This window comes from Ranitomeya variabilis, chromosome 1 (genome assembly GCF_051348905.1).
Source record: "Ranitomeya variabilis isolate aRanVar5 chromosome 1, aRanVar5.hap1, whole genome shotgun sequence".
Lineage (NCBI taxonomy): Eukaryota > Metazoa > Chordata > Amphibia > Anura > Dendrobatidae > Ranitomeya > Ranitomeya variabilis.
Window position 1 is genome coordinate 1,101,665,376 of NC_135232.1, and position 21,434 is coordinate 1,101,686,809.

At 43.2% G+C, this 21,434-nt stretch overlaps 1 protein-coding gene across 2 annotated transcripts in view; it reads left to right on the forward strand.

Annotated features, from left to right (window-relative positions):
* The window catches only part of LOC143793269 (uncharacterized), a 78,724-nt gene extending 57,992 nt beyond the window's left edge, over nt 1-20,732 (forward strand). For both annotated transcript variants that reach the window (XM_077280095.1, XM_077280096.1), the window contains 5 exons: nt 8,808-8,921; nt 9,992-10,105; nt 14,452-14,594; nt 16,455-16,492; nt 19,395-20,732. In XM_077280095.1, coding sequence (XP_077136210.1) covers nt 8,808-8,921; nt 9,992-10,105; nt 14,452-14,594; nt 16,455-16,492; nt 19,395-19,425 — 440 coding nt within the window. In that variant the 3' untranslated portion in view covers nt 19,426-20,732. The remainder of the gene's footprint in view (nt 1-8,807; nt 8,922-9,991; nt 10,106-14,451; nt 14,595-16,454; nt 16,493-19,394) is intronic.
* The last annotated feature ends 702 nt before the right edge of the window (nt 20,733-21,434 follow it).

Genomic DNA, 21,434 nt, shown 5'->3' on the forward strand with positions numbered 1-21,434 from the left:
CGATACACAACCATAGGTCCCAAGGACCATACACATACATACATGGATATCTTCTATTAATAATAACTATATATATATAAGCAGCCATAACAACAATAAATGGATTCTTGAAAATTCTTCAACCGAAGCACCAGTGCGAAGGCCCAAGGAATATCTTCAGAACAACACGGAAGGGAAAACGAGACCCATAAATATATACTATAAATAAATCAAAAACAAAGTTAGCACACATATAAAACATACAAATACCAAAATAGAATAAAAACACCCTACCCCTAAAAAAATACCTCTGAATAATAACTACATTATATGATGTTGAAAGATAATATTATAGAAAATGTTATAAAAATGCTGAAAACCCAAAATTTTCATTAAGACCATTAGGACTAAGAGTACCTAGGCGAAAAATCCATCTACTTTCCATCTGAGCCAGATGCCTGGCCAGATCGCCCCCCCGGACACCCAATGTGACCTGATCTATGGCCTTCACCACTAGACCCCTTGTATTACATCCATGATGATATTTAAAATGCCTTGCAATGGGTTTAAGGGGCACATCACTACCTGCATTTTTAGCTCTTAAAATGTCACCAACGTGTTCTCTGGTTCTTACCTTTAGTTCCCTAGTGGTCAGCCCAATATATACTTTGCCACACGGGCACTGAGCATGGTATACAACTCCTTGGGAATTACAGCTAAGATGTTTGCGGATTTGATATTCCCTAGATCCATCAAAGTTACAGAAGCTAGTTGATTTGGAATGATTAGCACACCCTTTACACATTCCGCATGGAAAGAATCCAGGTCTTCCTATATTACTCTTATTCCTTTTCCGCTCATAGTGGCTGTGAACCAAAGTATCCTTGAGATTAGCCGATCTTTTAGCAACAAACGATGGACGGTCCGGTAAAATTTTTTGAAGGGTAGGGTCCACCTGTAGGACTTTCCAATGCTTAAGAATAATTTCTTTTAGTTCATTCCATTTGTCACTATAGGTTGAAATGAAACGTACTTGTTCCGATTTTTCTTGTTTGTCAATAATGTTAATTTGTAGTTTTCAATTAGGCCGGGGTAACATTTGCGAGTGCAATGTGAGAAACTTGCACGAGTCTTCCGCATCAATCCTCGGCACTGCCGCTGGCACTCGGGACCGGAGCATTCAGCTACATAGAAATACATGCAGCCGCACACTCCGGTCCTGAGTGCCGGCGGCAGTGCCGGGTACTGATGCAAGAGACTTGTACGAGTTTCTCGCATTGCACTCGCAAGTGTGACTCCGGTCTTAATGAGATTCTCAAGCTCGTGGGTGGGGCTTTGTGATGCTCTGCTTATCTGCTTACATATGCATCTTTATAGGCTTAATCAAAATGGTTTCGATAGATGCTACTGCGCTGATGCCGTTGCCATTTTGGTAGAATAAAGAAATTATGAGTAAGATAATTTTTAATGCCCCCCCCCAACAAAACTATATGTAAAATAGGGGGCAGGTCAGTGAAAGATCAGTGACCTGTCATAAGCCCACACAGATGCATATGTAAGCAGAGCGCCACAAATAAAGCTCCGCCCACAGCCCCACCCACAGCAACGCCCACAGGCCGCCACTGGAGCACAAGAATCTCATAACTGAAAACAGAGAATAAAGATTAAACAAAGACCACAAGATGGATTTAATCACCAGGTATCATTATAATCAGTATAATGGCGCTGACCTGACACTGTCTGTAGGTTACTGAGCACAATCCTGCTGACGGATTCACTTTGTTATTAAGATCTATTGGAAACGGATCATAATGTGAGTTCATCCATTATGTCATCATTTTAATGGATCCGGTTATTTAGCACTAAACATAAAAGGTTGTCAGAACTAACACTAGTAAAACGAATCCTTTCTAAAATAGAACAACAAGTAATGCAAAGTGGAAACCAATGTTTTTTTTCTTAAAGGGATTAGTTAAAAAAAATGGAAACTTTGAGTCAATTTGTAAAAAAAAAAAAAACAAAAAAAAATTATCATGTTCATAGAGCCTCACTCTATAGATGTTTCCACTAATGGATAACCTGCACAGCAGCAACTGGAGTGACTCCTTCACAGAGATGAAGTATGTTATTGCCATGGAGGCACTGTAGTGTTACATAGGGAGATGGATTAGAGATGAGGAAACGTGTTCGGAAAACGTGCGCCAATTTCAAATTAAGAACAAACGTAGCACATTCTGATTCGTGTTCACGTTCACGAGCATTTTTACTCAATGAGGAGGGAGGGGGTGTGGAGAGGTTAGAGGAGCGATGCGTTTTTTTTTGTTCTTTTTTTTCCCCCTTTAACGCAGGGGCCATTTTAAAGATCTGTTCACACATTCTATCCCATGGGCATCAGAGGTCTGCTCCGAAGAATCACAGAATCCAGAGAAGGAAAGTACCTGCACCGATGCCCCAACGTTTTTCAAGTTGGATGTGGGCCCAGATGAAGTAGTGTCCAAGCAGAATACAGACGCTCGCCACCAAACATTAACCACCAAGAGTGGAGGTGATCCTGATGAGACCAGAGGCGCATGCAGACTGAACTGTGGTGTCAGGGCAAGAATAAGAGAAAGGTGACTCTCAGGGTGAGGAGTGAGAACAGAGAGGATGACGAAGAGGTTGTAGATCCCACTTGGTGTGAACCCAGAGGTACACAGCTGAGTAGCTCAGCAGAGAAAGCGGAATAAGATGAGGTTACATTGCAGCTTCCCACATAGACACAAAATGATGCAACCACAACAAGCATTGCATCCTGAGCTCCAACTGGCTGTGGCCAGCACAGATTGTAAGTGTGCACTTCGCAAGGGCAGCAAGGGTTGCCTAGCCTGGGCCTTTTTTGAGACCACAAAGGATGACCAAACACACGTTATCTGTCAAATTTGCAAAAAAAATCTCCGTAGAGGCACAAATTGCAATAATTTGACAACTACATGCATGAATTGGCACATGCGTGATCAACATGCCTTGGTGTGGGAAACTCACTGCACTAAAATGCGGACTAGCAGGACTTGCCAACCACCAGCCATCCCATCGACACCCCATCTGCTGCTTCTTCCTCCTCGTCACCATTTCAAGTCTTCTCACACAGGTCTCTGACCACAAAAACTATAATTGTTTACCCACCACAGTCGGTGTGACTGAGAGCTGGTCAGCTGTTATGGAAGTAGACATGACTGCTGCTTTTGTGTCACCTAGCACAACACATCTTTCTCAATCCACGAGAACATCTCCGCCTGCACCTCATTCATAGTCCAGCTGGTTGTCCGGTTCTCCGTACTCTGCCCTCTCTCAGCACAGCAGCCAGCCCTCGGTCCCACAGTTGTGGTGTTTCCTCCTACACATGCCAAAGCTGAGCTTGAACTCCTCCATCTCTAATCTGTTGGCCACGGAAATGCTGCCTTTCCGCCTGGTGGATACAGACGGTTTCAGAAAGTTGATGGCTGTCTCAGTCCCCCAGTACCAGTTGCCTAGTCGCCATTACTTCTTTAAGAAAGCTGTGCCTATGCTACATGAGCATTTCGCTGACATCACCCATTCCCTAAAAAAATATGTCTGCCAGGGTGCATTACACAACTGACACCAGAATGAGCAAACATGGGCAGGGGCATTACATCTCACTGACTGGGCACTGGGTGACTCTGGTGGCTGTGAGGGCAGGCGGTCAAGGGGCTGTTCCACAAGTCTTTGAATACCCAGGCCTGCAAGACAAACCTCTGTATCTAACAGCTCCTCCACTGCTTTTGCCTCCTCCATCTCCTCTAGGGCCTCCACCTGTGCCCTAAACCTCTCCCTTAATCAGACATGCCTTCCAACAGTATCCAAGAAGAAGTAAAATCACAATAGTTTATTTAACTAATAAATATAAGGCCCCGAAATAACATGTAACATAATCATATCATAACAGAGGTTTTTTACAAGACAAAGACTCAGGTGCAGCAATTCACATGCAGACAGAAAGCACAACAGAGTAAGATAAAGTAAGACCATCTATCATTACTAATAAAGAGACAGTGCTTCAAGTGTACTCCAAATTCACATAGTGATAATAAGGATAAACATGTCAGATATAATGTGGTCAATGTGACATATAGTAGCATGTAATACTAATACTGTTAGCCCATGGCTTCCACTAAAAATCACATTAAGTCAATGATTCTTACCCATAATCCTGCTGCACGTCGCACATGTGACCCCTACGTGCATTTCGCGTGACCTTCGTCATCTCTCAGCCCATCACGTTTGTGATAACGGTGCAAACTTGGTGGCGGCCCTACACCGTGGCAACCTTACACGCATGCCTTGCATGGCTCACATCCTCTCATCCTGGTGGTACAGCAACTATCCCGGCCTGGATGCGCTGCTGCAGAAAGCACAGTCGCTGTGTGCTAACTTCCAACGATGGCACCTCACAGGTCATCGACTTGCGTTGCTACAGAGGTCTTTCGACCTACCGGTAAACCGTTTGATTAGCAATGTTCCGACTCTGTGGATCTCCAATGACTTTTGCACTGCAGTTGCAGATTGTGCACACTTGGCATTGTTGTCGTTTTTAGTGTCATGTATTGCTCTTGAGTTATTGCAGTCTGTGCCATCATTGTGGTGTCTTCTGTGCCTGCTGTTGCTACTGCTGATGATGTTACAAACTATTCTTTGAAAAGTGGAGACTCCAAGTTGGGTCTCCATCTGGTGGGTTTCCTGTGTAAGTTGGAATCCCTGACAGGCAGGCCTGCACTTACTTTTAGTCAACTACAAGTGTTAATATCCTTAAATTTTTCTAACACTAGTGCTCTATCTAGCTGATTTTTGTGCCACCTGAGTCCGGCTGGGAATACAAAAATTGAGCTGCTGCATGGAGGTATCTGGGCTCCCAGCAAAGAAGGCTTACACCGCTCCATTAGCCACTATGTCTTAATTGAAACTTCAATTCAGAGCTGTAAATGCTGTCCCAGACTCTGATACCTCATGCATGGCCCATGGCTGACTGCTTCTGTGCCATTATAAAAGGTTCTATTGTGGGTCAATTGATCAGTCGCTTACTTGTGTTACTTTCCTTAAGTGTTTCTACCAATAGTAGTCTGATGTTTGTGCCATCTGAGTGTGGCTGGAATTAAAAAAAAATGGAGGTTTTGTATGAGGTATCAGGGCTCCCAGCTAAGAAGGCTTACATCACTCCCTTAACCACCAGGTTCTCATTAAAACTTAAATTCCAAGCTGTAAATGCTGGGCTAGAGCCTTTTACCTCATGCTTGGCCCATGGCTGACTGCTTCTGCGGACTCACCATGATTAGAGCTGCTTCCAAGGCAGGCTACCCCCACCAGTGGCTCCCTGATTTTGGCCAGCCCCCACAGAGAGAAGAAAACGACAAGCTTAGGAATCTGACAGCCCATTGATGTACGAGGCCAGGTGACTTGATTGTCCCAACCTAGATTCTCTAATCCTCTTTGAGGGTTCAGTGATGGTCAATGAAGCAGCACTGTATTTCTTCAGCTGGAGCCATGATGACATGGTTACTATAATGTAGAGTCTCCCTCAGGGCCGGACTTAGCCCAAAAGGCGCCCTGTGCGAGACTGCAGGACGGCGCCCCCCCCCCCCTCCAAACTTTGAAAGAAAACAATAACTCTTTAATATTCACAACAACACGTTTACTTAGAAAACTTGTGTTTCCCTGCAAAACACTTGAAGAAACACTAATATTGCAATAACGGGAATTATAAAGTGCTTTAAAGCGGACCAAAAGGAAAAAATGACGCTTGGTCCAAAGCCATATGGGCTGACAGCCAATCAGAGTGCAGAGCGGCGGCCTGCAAGGCCAAACACCGCCACACCATGACCAGATGACATATTACCACCACAGTGATCGAATAATATCAAATACAAGGAACGAATACCACAACATCATGACCAGACCACATATTACCACCACATAGTGACTGAATACTACAATACTGATCAATAATAAAAAACCCCACAATACTATCACCATAAGTGCCATTATACACAGGAGATCTGTACTTAGTATGCAGCGTCTGTGTATAGGTAATACAGTGATCACCGGTGACATACACAGGACCTCAGTATATAGTATACAGTGTATAGTGTCAGTGTATAGGTAACACACTGACTCACCAGTGACATCTCTAGGTGAAGTCCTTCATCTTTCATCCCGCACAGACCGCCATCACTTCATCTAGCCAGGACTCGTCTCTGCAGGAAATAACACAGTTATCTCGAGTTCCACTTGCAGAACACATTACTTAATTTTCCCAACTTCTACATTACACCACATGAAGAAGGCGACATAGTGTCACTCTACACAGTAATAGGACCGCCCCTCCATTTAAAACAGTGTACTCAAAAAATAAAATAAATACATCACTGCAGTAATAATATCCCTTAATTAGCCCCTATGGTAATAATATTCGCCATCCTGGCCCCCGTGTGTCTCATTCCTGGCGTCAGCCATATATTCTCCCATCCTGCCCTAATGAGTATCTATCCTGCCCCATATGATCTTCCCATCCTGCCCCATCTGTCTCCATCGTATCCATCCTGCCCCATCTGTCTCCAATCCTGCCTCCAGTGTCTCCAGTCATGACGCCATGTCTGTCATCCTGCCCCGTGTCTCCATTCTGCCCCTGTGTCAAGCATTCTGCCCGTGTCCAGCATTCTGCACCAGTGTCCAGCATTCTGCACCAGTGTCCAGCTTTCTGCCCCTGTGTCCAGCTTTCTGCCCCGTGTCCAGCTTTCTGCCCCAGTGTCCAGCTTTCTGCCCCAGTGTCCAGCTTTCTGCCCCAGTGTCCAGCTTTCTGCCCCAGTGTCCAGCTTTCTGCCCCAGTGTCCAGCGTTCTGCCCCCGTGTCCAGCGTTCTGCCCCCGTGTCCAGCGTTCTGCCCCCGTGTCCAGCGTTCTGCCCCAGTGTCCAGCGTTCTGCCCCAGTGTCCAGCGTTCTGCCCCAGTGTCCAGCGTTCTGCCCCAGTGTCCAGCGTTCTGCCCCAGTGTCCAGCGTTCTGCCCCAGTATCCAGCTTTCTGCCCCAGTGTCCAGCGTTCTGCCCCAGTGTCCAGCGTTCTGCCCCAGTGTCCAGCGTTCTGCCCCCGTGTCCAGCGTTCTGCCCCCGTGTCCAGCGTTCTGCCCCAGTATCCAGCTTTCTGCCCCAGTGTCCAGCGTTCTGCCCCAGTGTCCAGCGTTCTGCCCCCGTGTCCAGCGTTCTGCCCCCGTGTCCAGCGTTCTGCCCCAGTGTCCAGCGTTCTGCCCCCCCGTGTCCAGCGTTCTGCCCTCGTGTGCAGCGTTCTGCCCCAATGTCCTTTCTGCCCCCCTGTGTCCAGCTTTCTGCCCCCCAGTGTCCAGCTTTCTGCCCCCCCCCTGTGTCCAGCGTTCTGCCCCAGTGTCCAGCTTTCTGCCCCCCTGTGTCCAGCTTTCTGCCCCCCTGTGTCCAGCTTTCTGCCCCCCAGTGTCCAGCTTTCTGCCCCCCTGTGTCCAGCTTTCTGCCCTGGGCCCCCCCCCCGATCGCCGCTCTCAATAAAAAAAAAAAAAAAACAAGTTCTGCTTACCTGACCGCGATCCTGCTCTGTCTGGTTATCGGTGGGGGCGGCCATCTTCCTGAGGCCGCGTGTGCGCAGGTGGAGTGCTCTGCTGCCTGGGGCTTCAGGAAAATGGCCGCGGGATGCCACGCATGCGCAGATGGAGATCGCGGCGGCCATTTTTCTGAAGCCGACATGCGAACAGGTAAATTCTGCGCCGCCGGCGACCCGCCCCCCGCATTGTGCCGCCCCCCGCATTGCGCCCCCCTTCCTACGCCACTGCTTGGCGCCCTGTGCGGCCGCACAGGTCGCACAGGGCAAAGGCCGGCCCTGGTCTCCCTAAACACAGGCGGATCCTCCTTTTTATAGGTCACAACTTCTCATTCAGGCATTCCACCACAGGCTTGGGGAACGATGGATGGAGGCCATCCCTCACAGCTGGAGTGTTCAAACAACATACATAGATTGTCCTTCATATTTGCAGAGCACCAATGGGTCATCAACATATTAACAAACATTCAAACAATGTGCCTTTGCGTCCCAAAGATAGTAGACCACTACTTGGACTGCAATATTAGGACAGGTACAATAGCTAATCAGCAGCCAGTCAACAAATGGCAGCCAATGAACATTAATTCATTGACAATAAGAGTCAATATTCATTCTCACATCAACTCTAGCCCATGTCCCTGGGCCTACTGAAATAATACGTCTGGATAATTCTGATTAAATGCTGTTTCCCACACTATTCTTACATTTTTCTACCAATTGTAGTCTATGAAACTAATGTTTGTGCCACTGGAGCGTGGCTAGGAAACAAAAAAAATTGAACTGTTGCATGAGGTGTGAGTTCTCCCAGCTAAGAAGGCTTTCACCGTCCCTTCACCACCAGGTCCTCATTGAAACTTAAATTCCAAGCTGTAAATGTTGGGCCAGACCTTGATACCTCATGCATGTCCCATGGCTGACTGCTGCTGCGCCATTTGCAAATTTCTACTGTGGGTCAATTGATGCCAGTTTTTGTGCTGTCTTCTCCTAATTTTAGCTGTTTGGGAATCTTTTTGTCACCCCTTAAGGTGTTGTGTATACGTTTGGTTTGGCTTTCCATTGAATCTAATGGCGTTCATGTACGTTCGTTGAACGTTTAATCGTTCGGCGAAACGAACCGAACCTTGAAAGGTTGGCTCATCTCTAATCAGGATCCAATGACTAATATTCTATCATATGTGCTAGTATTGAAATATTTTATTCTTTATCTACATCTTAAAGTTCCAGAACACTCAAAAGGGCACAAACATGGAAGAAGCAAAACCCAGCAAACCAACATCGCTTACTTTACAAAGAGCAGAATTCATCTAAACGACAAATATGAGGCAGTACAAGGTTTGTTCCTAATTTCTAACTACAGAATAAACATAAATTTAGAAAATATTACTCATTGTTACATGTCACTTATGGATTTTCCTTATCAAGACCTCCTATTATTAAAGAGAATGTGTTGTCAGAAAATAAACTATTGTTAAATTAGTTTGTTGTGTTTTAAATGTTTTTTTTTTTTTTTTTTACAAATTTTGCCATTTTTTTTTACGCTCAAGATCCGTATTAAAAATAAGAAAATTAGTAATTTTTCAATTTTCACTTTGGCATTTGGGATGTTTTTAGACTTTTACTTCCTGGAAGAGTTTTCAGCAGTCTCCTTATCACAGCCAGTATTACAATAATAATAATTTATTATTCTGCAGCACTTTTACAATGACTTCTACAATATAAGATCAACTATTTACAGTATTTGATGTCACAGCTCACCTCCTCCCCCTCATGTCACAATAGCATTTGCACACACTCATTAGATGCTTCAATATAAAAGATAATGTTGTGGTCTGTTCATTGTGGTTAATGTGCATGTGAATTTCCTGAAAGAATGTCAGAGTCTAAAAAAAAAACCCCAGTTGCCAGTGCGAAAATTGCAAGATTTCTATTTTTCATTTTTAATTAATATTTTTTCTAGTATCAAAATCTGTATTATTAGAAATTAAATCAGGTTTTTGTGTTAAATTTTTTTTTTTTTTTAAACAACTGTGTATTACAATCCCGATTGCCTTCTCCTGACATTATCAGCAATTATCGGCCAGTTTCCTAGTGTGCACGGACACATCCATCTGACAAAAAGTGTCATAATACCCAGTTGTATGAGAAAGAGAAAAAAAATGTTTTGACAAAAAGATAAGTTTGATTGGAGCCTCTCAGGAAAAGGGGGTTTCCTACTACAAAAATAAATAAAAAAGTTTAAAAAAAAAATCTAGTTTGCAGAAGTCCAATCTTTCCAAATATAAAATTATTTACCCATAAGAAAATGATGAAAAAACACCCACCAGAGAATTCAGAGAGGTGTATGTAGCTCTTTTGGCGCCAGCATGGAATCCTAAGTGATGGTGCGTTTTCTTATTGCCCAGTGATAAAACCTGTGTCGGTAAAGGTGGAGTTCCCCAAACAAGTTTTCAATGAAAAATTTCGAGTGCGGTGTGGTGGAAAGATGGGAATCTTCAAGAAGTCACTGTGGACTGGAGGTGAGTGTATACGCTATCCAACTATATTTTTTTTCCACCAAGCCCTTATTCGGACATCCGTTTTTCACATTTCTGATCAAGCAATGTATTTTATGGGCTTTTCACAATTTTCCATATGTGCATTTGTAATTCAGAACCAGCGAAGTAGGAGATACAGTGGGGCAAAAAAGTATTTAGTCAGTCAGCAATAATGCAAGTTCCACCACTTAAAAAGATGAGAGGCGTCTGTAATTTACATCATAGGTAGACCTCAACTATGGGAGACAAACTGAGAAAAAAAAATCCAGAAAATCACATTGTCTGTTTTTTTATCATTTTATTTGCATATTATGGTGGAAAATAAGTATTTGGTCAGAAACAAACAATCAAGATTTCTGGCTCTCACAGACCTGTAACTTCTTCTTTAAGAGTCTCCTCTTTCCTCCACTCATTACCTGTAGTAATGGCACCTGTTTAAACTTGTTATCAGTATAAAAAGACACCTGTGCACACCCTCAAACAGTCTGACTCCAAACTCCACTATGGTGAAGACCAAAGAGCTGTCAAAGGACACCAGAAACAAAATTGTAGCCCTGCACCAGGCTGGGAAGACTGAATCTGCAATAGCCAACCAGCTTGGAGTGAAGAAATCAACAGTGGGAGCAATAATTAGAAAATGGAAGACATTCAAGACCACTGATAATCTCCCTCGATCTGGGGCTCCACGCAAAATCCCACCCCGTGGGGTCAGAATGATCACAAGAACGGTGAGCAAAAATCCCAGAACCACGCGGGGGGACCTAGTGAATGAACTGCAGAGAGCTGGGACCAATGTAACAAGGCCTACCATAAGTAACACACTACGCCACCATGGACTCAGATCCTGCAGTGCCAGACGTGTCCCACTGCTTAAGCCAGTACATGTCCGGGCCCGTCTGAAGTTTGCTAGAGAGCATTTGGATGATCCAGAGGAGTTTTGGGAGAATGTCCTATGGTCTGATGAAACCAAACTGGAACTGTTTGGTAGAAACACAACTTGTCGTGTTTGGAGGAAAAAGAATACTGAGTTGCATTCATCAAACACCATACCTACTGTAAAGCATGGTGGTGGAAACATCATGCTTTGGGGCTGTTTCTCTGCAAAGGGGCCAGGACGACTGATCCGGGTACATGAAAGAATGAATGGGGCCATGTATCGTGAGATTTTGAGTGCAAACCTCCTTCCATCAGCAAGGGCATTGAAGATGAAATGTGGCTGGGTCTTTCAACATGACAATGATCCAAAGCACACCGCCAGGGCAACGAAGGAGTGGCTTCGTAAGAAGCATTTCAAGGTCCTGGAGTGGCCTAGCCAGTCTCCAGATCTCAACCCTATAGAAAACCTTTGGAGGGAGTTGAAAGTCCGTGTTGCCAAGCGAAAAGCCAAAAACATCACTGCTCTAGAGGAGATCTGCATGGAGGAATGGGCCAACATACCAACAACAGTGTGTGGCAACCTTGTGAAGACTTACAGAAAATGTTTGACCTCTGTCATTGCCAACAAAGGATGTATTACAAAGTATTGAGATGAAATTTTGTTTCTGACCAAATACTTATTTTCCACCATAATATGCAAATAAAATGATAAAAAAACAGACAATGTGATTTTCTGGATTTTTTTTTCTCAGTTTGTCTCCCATAGTTGAGGTCTACCTATGATGTAAATTACAGACGCCTCTCATCTTTTTAAGTGGTGGAACTTGCACTATTGCTGACTGACTAAATACTTTTTTGCCCCACTGTATTTAAATTCTTATGTACCGTATATACGGTAGAATTTTTCTGCATGGAAAATCCGCATTACCTGTGACTTCTTTGGGTAGACTTCATTAACCCCTTCACGACATATGACGTAAACATACGTCACATCCCTGCCAAGCCCGCATCTTTCTCCGCACCTGATTTAATCGACTGTTGTGTGCCTTTAACAGCTGCGGGTGGAGCCGTGTTGTTAAATTCTGCTGTCAATCTCTCACAGCAGCATTTACATGCAATCGCGGGGTGCCGATGGGTTTCCAAGACAGTCCGAGATCTGCTGAAGATCCCCGTGCCTGTCATTACGGTCCTTCTGTGAATGTCAGCTTGTGGCTGACGTTCATAGGAGATTTCTGCTGTATGTAGCAGTGCACTGCTATGTATAGCGCAAGGGATCAGACAATCATAGCTTCAAGTCCCCTAAGGGGACTATAAAATTCAGTAAAAGAAAAATTAAATATGAAAGGAAATTAACACAAAAGTTCCAATCACCCCCTTTTGCCCCATTAAAAATAAAATAATTAAAAAAAATACACATATTTGGTAACACTGCATTCATAAAAGCTCAATCAAAATATAAAGTTACCGTATATACGAGAATTTCAACCCATTTTTTTAGGCTGAAATTGCCCCTCTCGGCTTTTACGCGAGTCATACCCAGGGTTCGGCAGGGGAGGGGGAGCGGCAGCTGTGTAATAATACTCACCTGCTCCTGGCGTGGTCCCTGGTTCCCCGGCACCTTCTCCCTGTATTGAGTGGTCACATGGTACCGCTCATTACAGTAATGAATATGGATCCCACTCCACTCCCATAGGGGTGGAGCTGCATATTCATTACTGTAATGAGTGGTACCATGTGACCGCTCAATACAGGAAGAAGCTGCTGGGGAACCAGGGACCGCGCCAGGAGCAGGTGAGTATAACGCAGTGTGCGATAGTCACCTGCTCCCCATTCCACCGCCGCCGGCCGCTGCTGCGTCTTCCCCGTCCTCTGCACTGACGCTCAGGTCAGAGGGCGCGCGATGACGCGATTAGTGTGCGCGCCGCCCTCTGCCTGAACGTCGGTGCAGGTGAATATAGCAAGTGACGGGGGCCTGAGCGACGAGAGGTGAGTATGTGATTTTTTTTTTTAATCGCAGCAACAGCATATGGGGCAAATATCTACATGGAGCATCTTATGGGGCCATAATCAATGTTTGTGCAGCTTTATATGGGGCAAATATCTTTATGGAGCATCTTATGGGGCCATTATCAACGTTTGTGCAGCATTATATGGGGCAAATGTCTGTATAGAACATCTTATGGGGCCATAATCAGCATTTGTGCAGCATTATATGGGGGATATTTTAATATGGAGCATCTTATGGGGCCCATCATAAACTGTATGGAGCATTATATGGGGCTCCTGATTCAATATGGATATTCAAAAACACTTAACCTACTGATGTCTCAATTAATTTTACTTTTATTGGTATCTATTTGTATTTTTGACATTTATCAGTAGCTGCTGCATTTTCCACCCTAGGCTTATACTCGAGTCATTAAGTTTTCCCAGTTTTTTGTGGCAAAATTAGGGGTCTCGGCTTATACTCGGGTCGGCTTATACTCAAGTATATACGGTAAATTAATCTGATTGGTAAATGGCGTAACGAGAAAAAAATCAAAATGCCAGAATAACTGGTTTTTGACCGCCGCAACATTGCAATAAAATGTAATAAGAGGCGATCAAAACATCATATCTACCCCAAAATGGTATCAGTAAAAACATCAGGCACGGAGCGCAAAAAATAAGCCTTCACCCAGCCCCAGATCCTGAAAAATGAAAACATTACAGCGAGTCTCAGAAAATGGCAATAAAAGCCCCCCAATTTTTTTTTTTCTTTACAAGTTCTTGAATTTTTTTTCCACCACTTAAATAACAAAAAACTATACATGTTTGTTATCTGTGTACTCGAACTGACCTAAGGAATCATACTGTTAGGTCAGTTTTACCATATAGTGAACATGGTAAATAAGAAACTAAAAAAAAAAAATATTTTTGCAATTTCACTGCACTTGGAATTTTTTTTTCTCGTTTTCCAGTACACTGTTTGGCAGAATGAATGGTGTTATTCAAAAGTACAACTCGCTCTGCAAAAAAGCAAGCCCTCATATAGCTATATTGACCAAAAAATTGAAAAGTTAAGGCTCTGGGAAAAAGGTGAGGAAAAAACAAAAACGAAAAAAAAGGAAAATCGTCATGTCATGAAAGGGTTAAGGAGTAAAATCTGTAGCAAAATCACTATGTTGGTAGTATATGTAAATTTTGCAGCTGATTAGCCATGTTGTTGCTCTTTGTAATAAATGGGAAAACTTTTTTTTTTAAAAGAGCATACCACCGACATTACCTGGATTTTCAAAGTGAGTACACCTGCCTCATTGGGTCTAAAACACGTCTTTAATATAGCAGGCAGTTTGTAATGTGAAATCTGGTGATAGATCCTATTTAACTTCAGTATATGGAATTATTGCTGGACGTAGATGTCTATGTACGTACTAGGATTTCATCCATCCTATGTCTCGTTATAATTGTAGACTCGGCCAAAGATCTGTGCATTCGTTGCGAAGAGAAGAAATTTTCAGTAATCACTTTTGAAAAATACGGAGGAAAAGCATCGAGCAAAAACTGGAAGAAATCTATTCAATGTGAAGAAATCAAATTGGAATGTTTATTTAAGGTAGAAGTCATTTTGCATTTTTGGAAAAAGCTGTTATATAATTCTGCGTCTTATGAGGTCATAGTAAGACCTCACTTTTACTACAAGTATTATTACTAGTATGCATGGCCGACTGTGATTAAATAAGTGATAAAGGAGTAAGCTGCTGCCAGAAAACTCTAGCGGTAGCTCATCTTGAAAGGATGGGGCATATTGAAACCAACTGCCTGATCACTCATTCTAGACTTTCTAGAGGCTCCCATATACTTTAGCCAGTCTAATACATATGGCCATCTAAAAGCGGTATTCCTATCTCAACCATTCGTGGGTCTCCATGTGATATCCACAGGTGTTTGGAGCCACAGAAACGGTGTAGCTCCGCCGACTCTGCTAGAAGCGGCTGATCGGCTTGTGACATCAACATTAGCAGAGCTGCAGAGCTCAGCTGCCTGCAGCACCGTCAATGTGACGTGAGTACTGCAAACAGCAGATACTAGGAGCGGTCACCATGACTTACGCTGGACTTGGGCAGGGTTCTAAAAGGAGACAACCCCGTTAACTCCAGTATTTACTGACTTGTTGATCAGACCACAGGGTGTAAAGTTGCCCTTTAATTTTGAATGTAATGTAATCTCTGACATAATATACAAGGTGCGATCCTTGATGCTTCTTGTCAACATGACGGGTACATTCCAGTTAGGGTGACCATATGACAAAAGGTGATGGCACAGCACACTGGACTTGCCAGAAGCCACGTGGAACAGTGAGGACCTGGACAACAGGCTAGTAAATTAGTGGAAGCCACAGAGCCAGGAGTAAAGACAAACAGAGAGCAGATGATACAGCAGGTCGAAAACATGATATCAATGGAGGCTGAGGAAACCACAGGAGTTTCCAGAGATAAGTGAAGCATGATGTGAACAGGCTCCAAACAACAGTCCATAAGGCCTCATTCAGACGTCAGACCGATTTTTGCAGATGAGAAAATAATCAGTGTTTTTGATTAGATTTATCAGATTTTTTTACAATAATAATTGCATCAGTTTTTCTTATTTTGAAAAAAAAAGAGTTTTTTCAAGCCTCTCCAATCAAACAGTCCTTGAAAAAAGGACAGCACACACATGGCAGCAGACTGCTGATATTTTTTTTCCCTTACGGACCCATAGACTTGCATTGCAGAGATTGATCCGAAACTTGTACCAAAATCGCACATGTCTCCGAGATCTTGTGCGGACCACTCTGCCCACAAAAATACAAGAACATGTGAACAGCACCTTAGACTATAACGAGTACACGTTATATCCATGAAGAACACAAATAAAACTTGTACATGAAAAACTGATGTAAGGAGATGGACATGTTGCCCACGTTTCCCCCATGGTCAACAAATGTGTTTCCGTAATGTGAACTGTGCTATACATTAATGGTGTTAATGTGTGTTGTTTGACAGTAGGGAAAGTGAGAGTTGTGGGAATGGCTAAGCTGAAGGGACAGATTCCGTTTCGGACATCAGAAAAGGCTCAGAGTGTGCAGGTATGTTGTGAGCAGTGCTGCATGACGATGGTGTCCGTAATGAGAGCGGAGACAGAGGATAGCGAGAGCCTAGCGGAGAGTAAGAGAGAGAGGCGATCGATAGGAGATTGGTCTTGGGTCAGGAATCCTAGCGGTACGGCTCACAGGTAACGGGCCTAGACAGGACAGAGTACTTAAGGTGAAGAGAGTGCCCCTGGAGGAAGTTCCAGAATGTCAGAGACCGAGGAGATAAGTATTGGCCATACTGGCACAAGTCTTGTTCTCGCACCTTTTTAGCCCACTGGGCAAAACGTTTGTGCCAAACTTTTACTGTAGAAGATAATCAGCCTTGTCACTTTTCATTAACAGGCTGGAATCCTAAAACCTCCCATTTGGACAAGAAAAATGTAAGTGAACCTTAAGTGATTTGCTCCAGTTTTTAACCCAATAAAATTAAGAAATGATGTACAGAATGCAATCCTAGGCATGTCAGAATATGTCGTAATTGGGGGGAGGGGATTCATGAGAATCACTATAACGAAGGTTATTCCAAGTGCGTGTCTGCAGATCTCCCAGTAAGATGTGAATGGTGCTCCTATACCAAGACTTTAAAAGGAGCTGTGATGCCTATGGGGCCACACACCTATCTTGTGGCATTGAGTATCCAGGGTCTAATTGCGTGTGCATCCCCTATAGCTACACCCCCAGGCCACACTGATTTAATCATCTTACATGTCTGCAGAATTGTTATATATTGTTGGGATTCGATTCCGGGGTAGCTGCTTGGGTTTTTGTTATTCTCCGTATCTCTCCTCTAATATCTCACATTTCCTGCCTTAAGTCACTCCGGAGTATGGGATTCGATTCCAGGGTAGCAGCAAGGGCTTCTTTCATGCTCCGTAGTTCTCCTCTAATTTCTCGCATTTTCTGCTGTAATTCATGGGCCCAGTCTGGTTCAGCATCGAGCACCCCAGAGGCGGTTACTTCTTGACTTTGGACCATACCAGCCACAGTCGGGGCCTCTTGTTCTTGGACATTAGCTTCTGCTCCGACCTCGAGGAAGCTCATGTTGGGATTGTAGCGTAAACGTTCTTTCAGGGCCTGCCTCATGTAAGTGTCTCTCAGGCCTGCAACCAACTGATCTCTCAAAGCTTCATTCAGGGCACCTTGGCCGCCATATTGTTTCTTGGTGATCTGGGCCGTTACCTCCTGCAGAGTGTTCACGAATTGAGTAACTCTCTCCCTCTCGCTGAACCCAAAGAAAGAGGAGAGTGTGTAAATTATTTAAAATCGGTGATGTGTCAGTGAATGTCTTCTAAAAGTTGATCACTTTATCTACCGTATCACGCTCTAGTGGTTGCCTAACATGACTGTCTGTCAGGCTCTCCATCCAAATTCAACAAGGCTAACTCTGTAAGGCAGGTGTGATAGGGTACATACCTAACATACTTCTCAGACCTTCAACCCAGACGTTCATCATTACATTGTCACCTGTAAATTTTTGTATATTGCTGAGCATAGATTTGAAGGGAATGCCTCCATTGGTGGGTCCGGTTTCAGATTGATCCACTCTTTCTGCACTAGATTGTTGCATCCTGTGATTACACCAAATGTCATGCAAGGGATCTGAACACAACAGTGGAGACGACAGGCGGGATCAACAGTCTACTTTATTTAAGAACAATATTCACAGTATCATTTACGGGCAATTACATGCATAGAGATATGTTGGTTAGTACATGACAAGAGATATCTCCTCGAGATTAGACCAGTTCAGAGTTTACAATCCAACCTTGGTCTAAGCAGGAAGAGGACAAACGCCGTATTTAGCAGAAACAGTCTCTATAACACCCTTGCAACTTTACGGGCCCTGATAAAGTCTAATAACGCTTTCTGGGGCACTTCAGCGTCAGTCAGACCCCATTTCATCTGCAGGTTCTCCTCTGCCCACACCGAAACAATGTGTCTGCTCAAAATAGCGGCCCGTCCCACACGTCTCCCTTGTCCTCCTGCCCAGGTTCGGGTCTCTGGCCAGTTATCCCCAGGGCTTCTTCGGTACCTGACCACCGTCGAGTGTCACCTCAGTCAGTATTGATGGGGGCTAGTCCTAGGCTGTTGACCAACGTCATCTGTCAGCCTTGACCAGTGTAATTCGGGTCCTTGGTGCTTGACCATCGTCGTCTAAGTCTGGGCTTTACTGGTACCCACGGCTGCTGGAGCTGCAGTAGGACCAACTGTCGCTTCACTTGGCGGCCTCTTCTTGGCCAGGCCTTTTATATTTAATCACCGCGACACAGGTGTCAGCTGACCTAGTGCCGTCCTTTAAACTCTTCCCCTATGAACCATGTATTTCCTTCTTGGTTCCTGCTAACAGAATTCTCTTTTTTTGCCTTTGTGGTTAAAAAAGAGCAAGTCATTGGTCTAAGTATTTCAGTATATATAACAAGCAATTCTGCAGGTTCAATGCCCCTATAGGGGAAAAAAGTAACAAAAAAAAAATAAATTTGAATTGCCCCCTTTCACTCATCCAAAAATAAAGGAATGATAGAAGCATCTTATCTGTATCTTGTTCTATCACAATGTCCGCAAAAGCCTGAACTATCAAAGTATACAATAATTGAACTCGTAAGTTAAACACTAAGCAGAAAAAAACCCCTATAATGCCAGAATTGACGTTTATTTGGGTTGCTGTCCTTAAAAAGGCAACAAAAATATTGCAGGCACCCCAAAATGGTGCCAATAAAAGCTGCAGCTCCTCACATAGCTCCATCAACGGAAAAATAAAAATTCTATGAATTCTAGAAAATGCCGACACAAGACAATTTATTTATTTATTTTTTACAACTTTTAATTTGAAGGCACCAAAATAATAATAATAATAATAATAATAAAATAAGTTTGGAATTGTACTGACCTGGGGAATAGTGTCGTTTTTTTTTTTCATTTTTGGATGTGCCATTTTATTTTTAGTTTTGTTTTTTTGGAATTCATTATGCAATTTTATTTTTTTTTTAAATTTTTTTCCACCATTTTGCCCCACTAGGATTTTTTTTTTCCAATACATTATATGGTAACGTGAATGGTGTCATTCAAATCTAGAAATCGTCCCACAAAAAAAAAAAAAAAATAAATCCCATGCCTTCACTTGACTATGTCAATGAAAAATTTAATAAGTTGTGGCTTTTGGAAGAAGAAGAGGAGGAAAAAAAATTAAAAGGGAGACTAAAATGTCAGAACAATTGTTACATTTGCCGTATCGCGTGATACTGACTGATTTATATATAATATATATCTTTTGTATCTATCCAGGAAACCTTTCATGAGAGAGAATGCAACATAAAAAGATGGCGGACCACAGTCTTGGCGCAACCACGTGGGACGTTTTGAGATGAGAAAAATGATAACCAGCAACTACTTAATAGAGATTTTATGTCTAAAATAATAAATCTCATAGAATTTCTAAAAATATATTTTTAATAACTGAAAAGATGTATATGCAGAGTATTTCTTTTGAATATTGAAAAAGATTTTTATAGTCCATGTCTTGTTTATTTTATATTTCTGTCTGCAGCACCTTTACTGTGAGCATGTCCTGTTTCTTTTATATTTTTGTCTGCAGCACCTTAAGGCTATGTTCACACTTTGCGGTTTTTGCTGCGGATCCGCAGCGGTTTTGACGCTGCGGATCCACAGCAGTTTTCCATGCAGGGTACAGTACAATGTTACCCTATGGAAAACAAAAACCGCTGTGCCCACATTGCGGAAAATCCCGGAAAAAAACGCACGGAATTGCTGCGGAAAAAAAGAAGGAGCATGTCACTTCTTTCTGCGGATTCCGCAGCGGTTTTCAACATGCACCAATAGGAAAGTGCTGTTGAAAACCCGCAGAAGAAACCGCAGGAAAATCCGCAGTGAAAACCGCAGCGGTTTTGCACTGCGGTTTTTCCAAATCCGCAGCGGAAAAATACGCACCAAAATCCGCAAAGTGTGAACAAGGCCTTACTGTTTCACAGCAGCATTGAAGGGTTTGTCCGGAGCCCCTCATTTCCGCCTTATTTATGATGCATGCACACTACTGATTGTGCACCCATTCTTGCAGGCATCTGTAGACGCGACATCCTTGGCACTGTTCACACCTTCTGATGCCGAGATGAGGAACCCCGCACAACCAGGACCATTTGGAACATTCCCTAAAAAAATTTTAAGTTTCCTTTATTTTTATTTCTGTTACAAAGCACTGTTTTGATGTTCGCCACCCAAAAACCTCTCAATTTCCTATTCCCACCACTAGGGGGCGATATGTAAAAAATAAAAATAAACATTTCTTTGTCAATAATAATAATAATAATATATATGGCCAGTTCTGGTAAAAGGAAGCAGATATTTTTTTTATTATATTCGTGCAGGGGAAAAATAATTGTATATAGGCTGTAAATGTGGAACAGAGATTTTTGTTTTTTTTTTAGTACGTTTTTGTACGCTTGTTTAATATATAACACCTCATTTATCATGCTGTGCTTCGTAGTATGAATGTGTTCTGTTTTGCAGGTCGCTTTGGAATACATTACTGTCTTGCAATTTTTATCTGGGTTGTTTAGTATTCCATTTTTTGTTGTGTAATTTATAAAGTTTTTTTTTATTATAAGACATCGGTGTGCGGAATTTTATTTCAGATTTTGAGTCCACTTTGCATTAAAGGTGTTTTATGCTTTAAAAAATATAAATAATTATGCTCTGTCAACAAGTTAGATGAGAAAAGAATAATGGCGGTGGAGCTGACAACTGGGACCCCCCTTCATCATGAAAATCGGGACTCATAAAGTTCCCTGTGTGAATGGAGATAGTAGTGAGCATGTGTGACCACTTACAGTTGAAGTTTACATCCACTTTTTAAAAAGACACGTCTGCATGTTTTTCTCAAAATCTGACATGAAATCAGAATAAACCTTTCCCGTTTTAGGTCAATTAGGATTACCATCATTTTCTCCATCGCCACATTGGGGGACACAGGACCGTGGGTGTATGCTGCTGCCACTAGGAGGCTCACACTAAGTAAATACAAAAAGGGTTAGCTCCTCCTCTGCAGTATACACCGCCCACTGGCTCCGGATAATACCAGTTCTTGCTTAGTGTCCGTAGGAGGCACACTGCGTCTGTTTTTTCCAAACGTTCTTATTTTTATTTTTATATTTTAACTTTGCGCAAGAGGATGAAAGGGGCGACAGACCCTTTTAAGGGGGCCGATCTCCCCCGAAACATCAACAGGCGAGCACGGCGAGTTTACTCCCCGTACCCTCTCCTGCGACGTGGGATGTACGGCCGAGGACTAGCCCTGTGAAATCCTAGGGG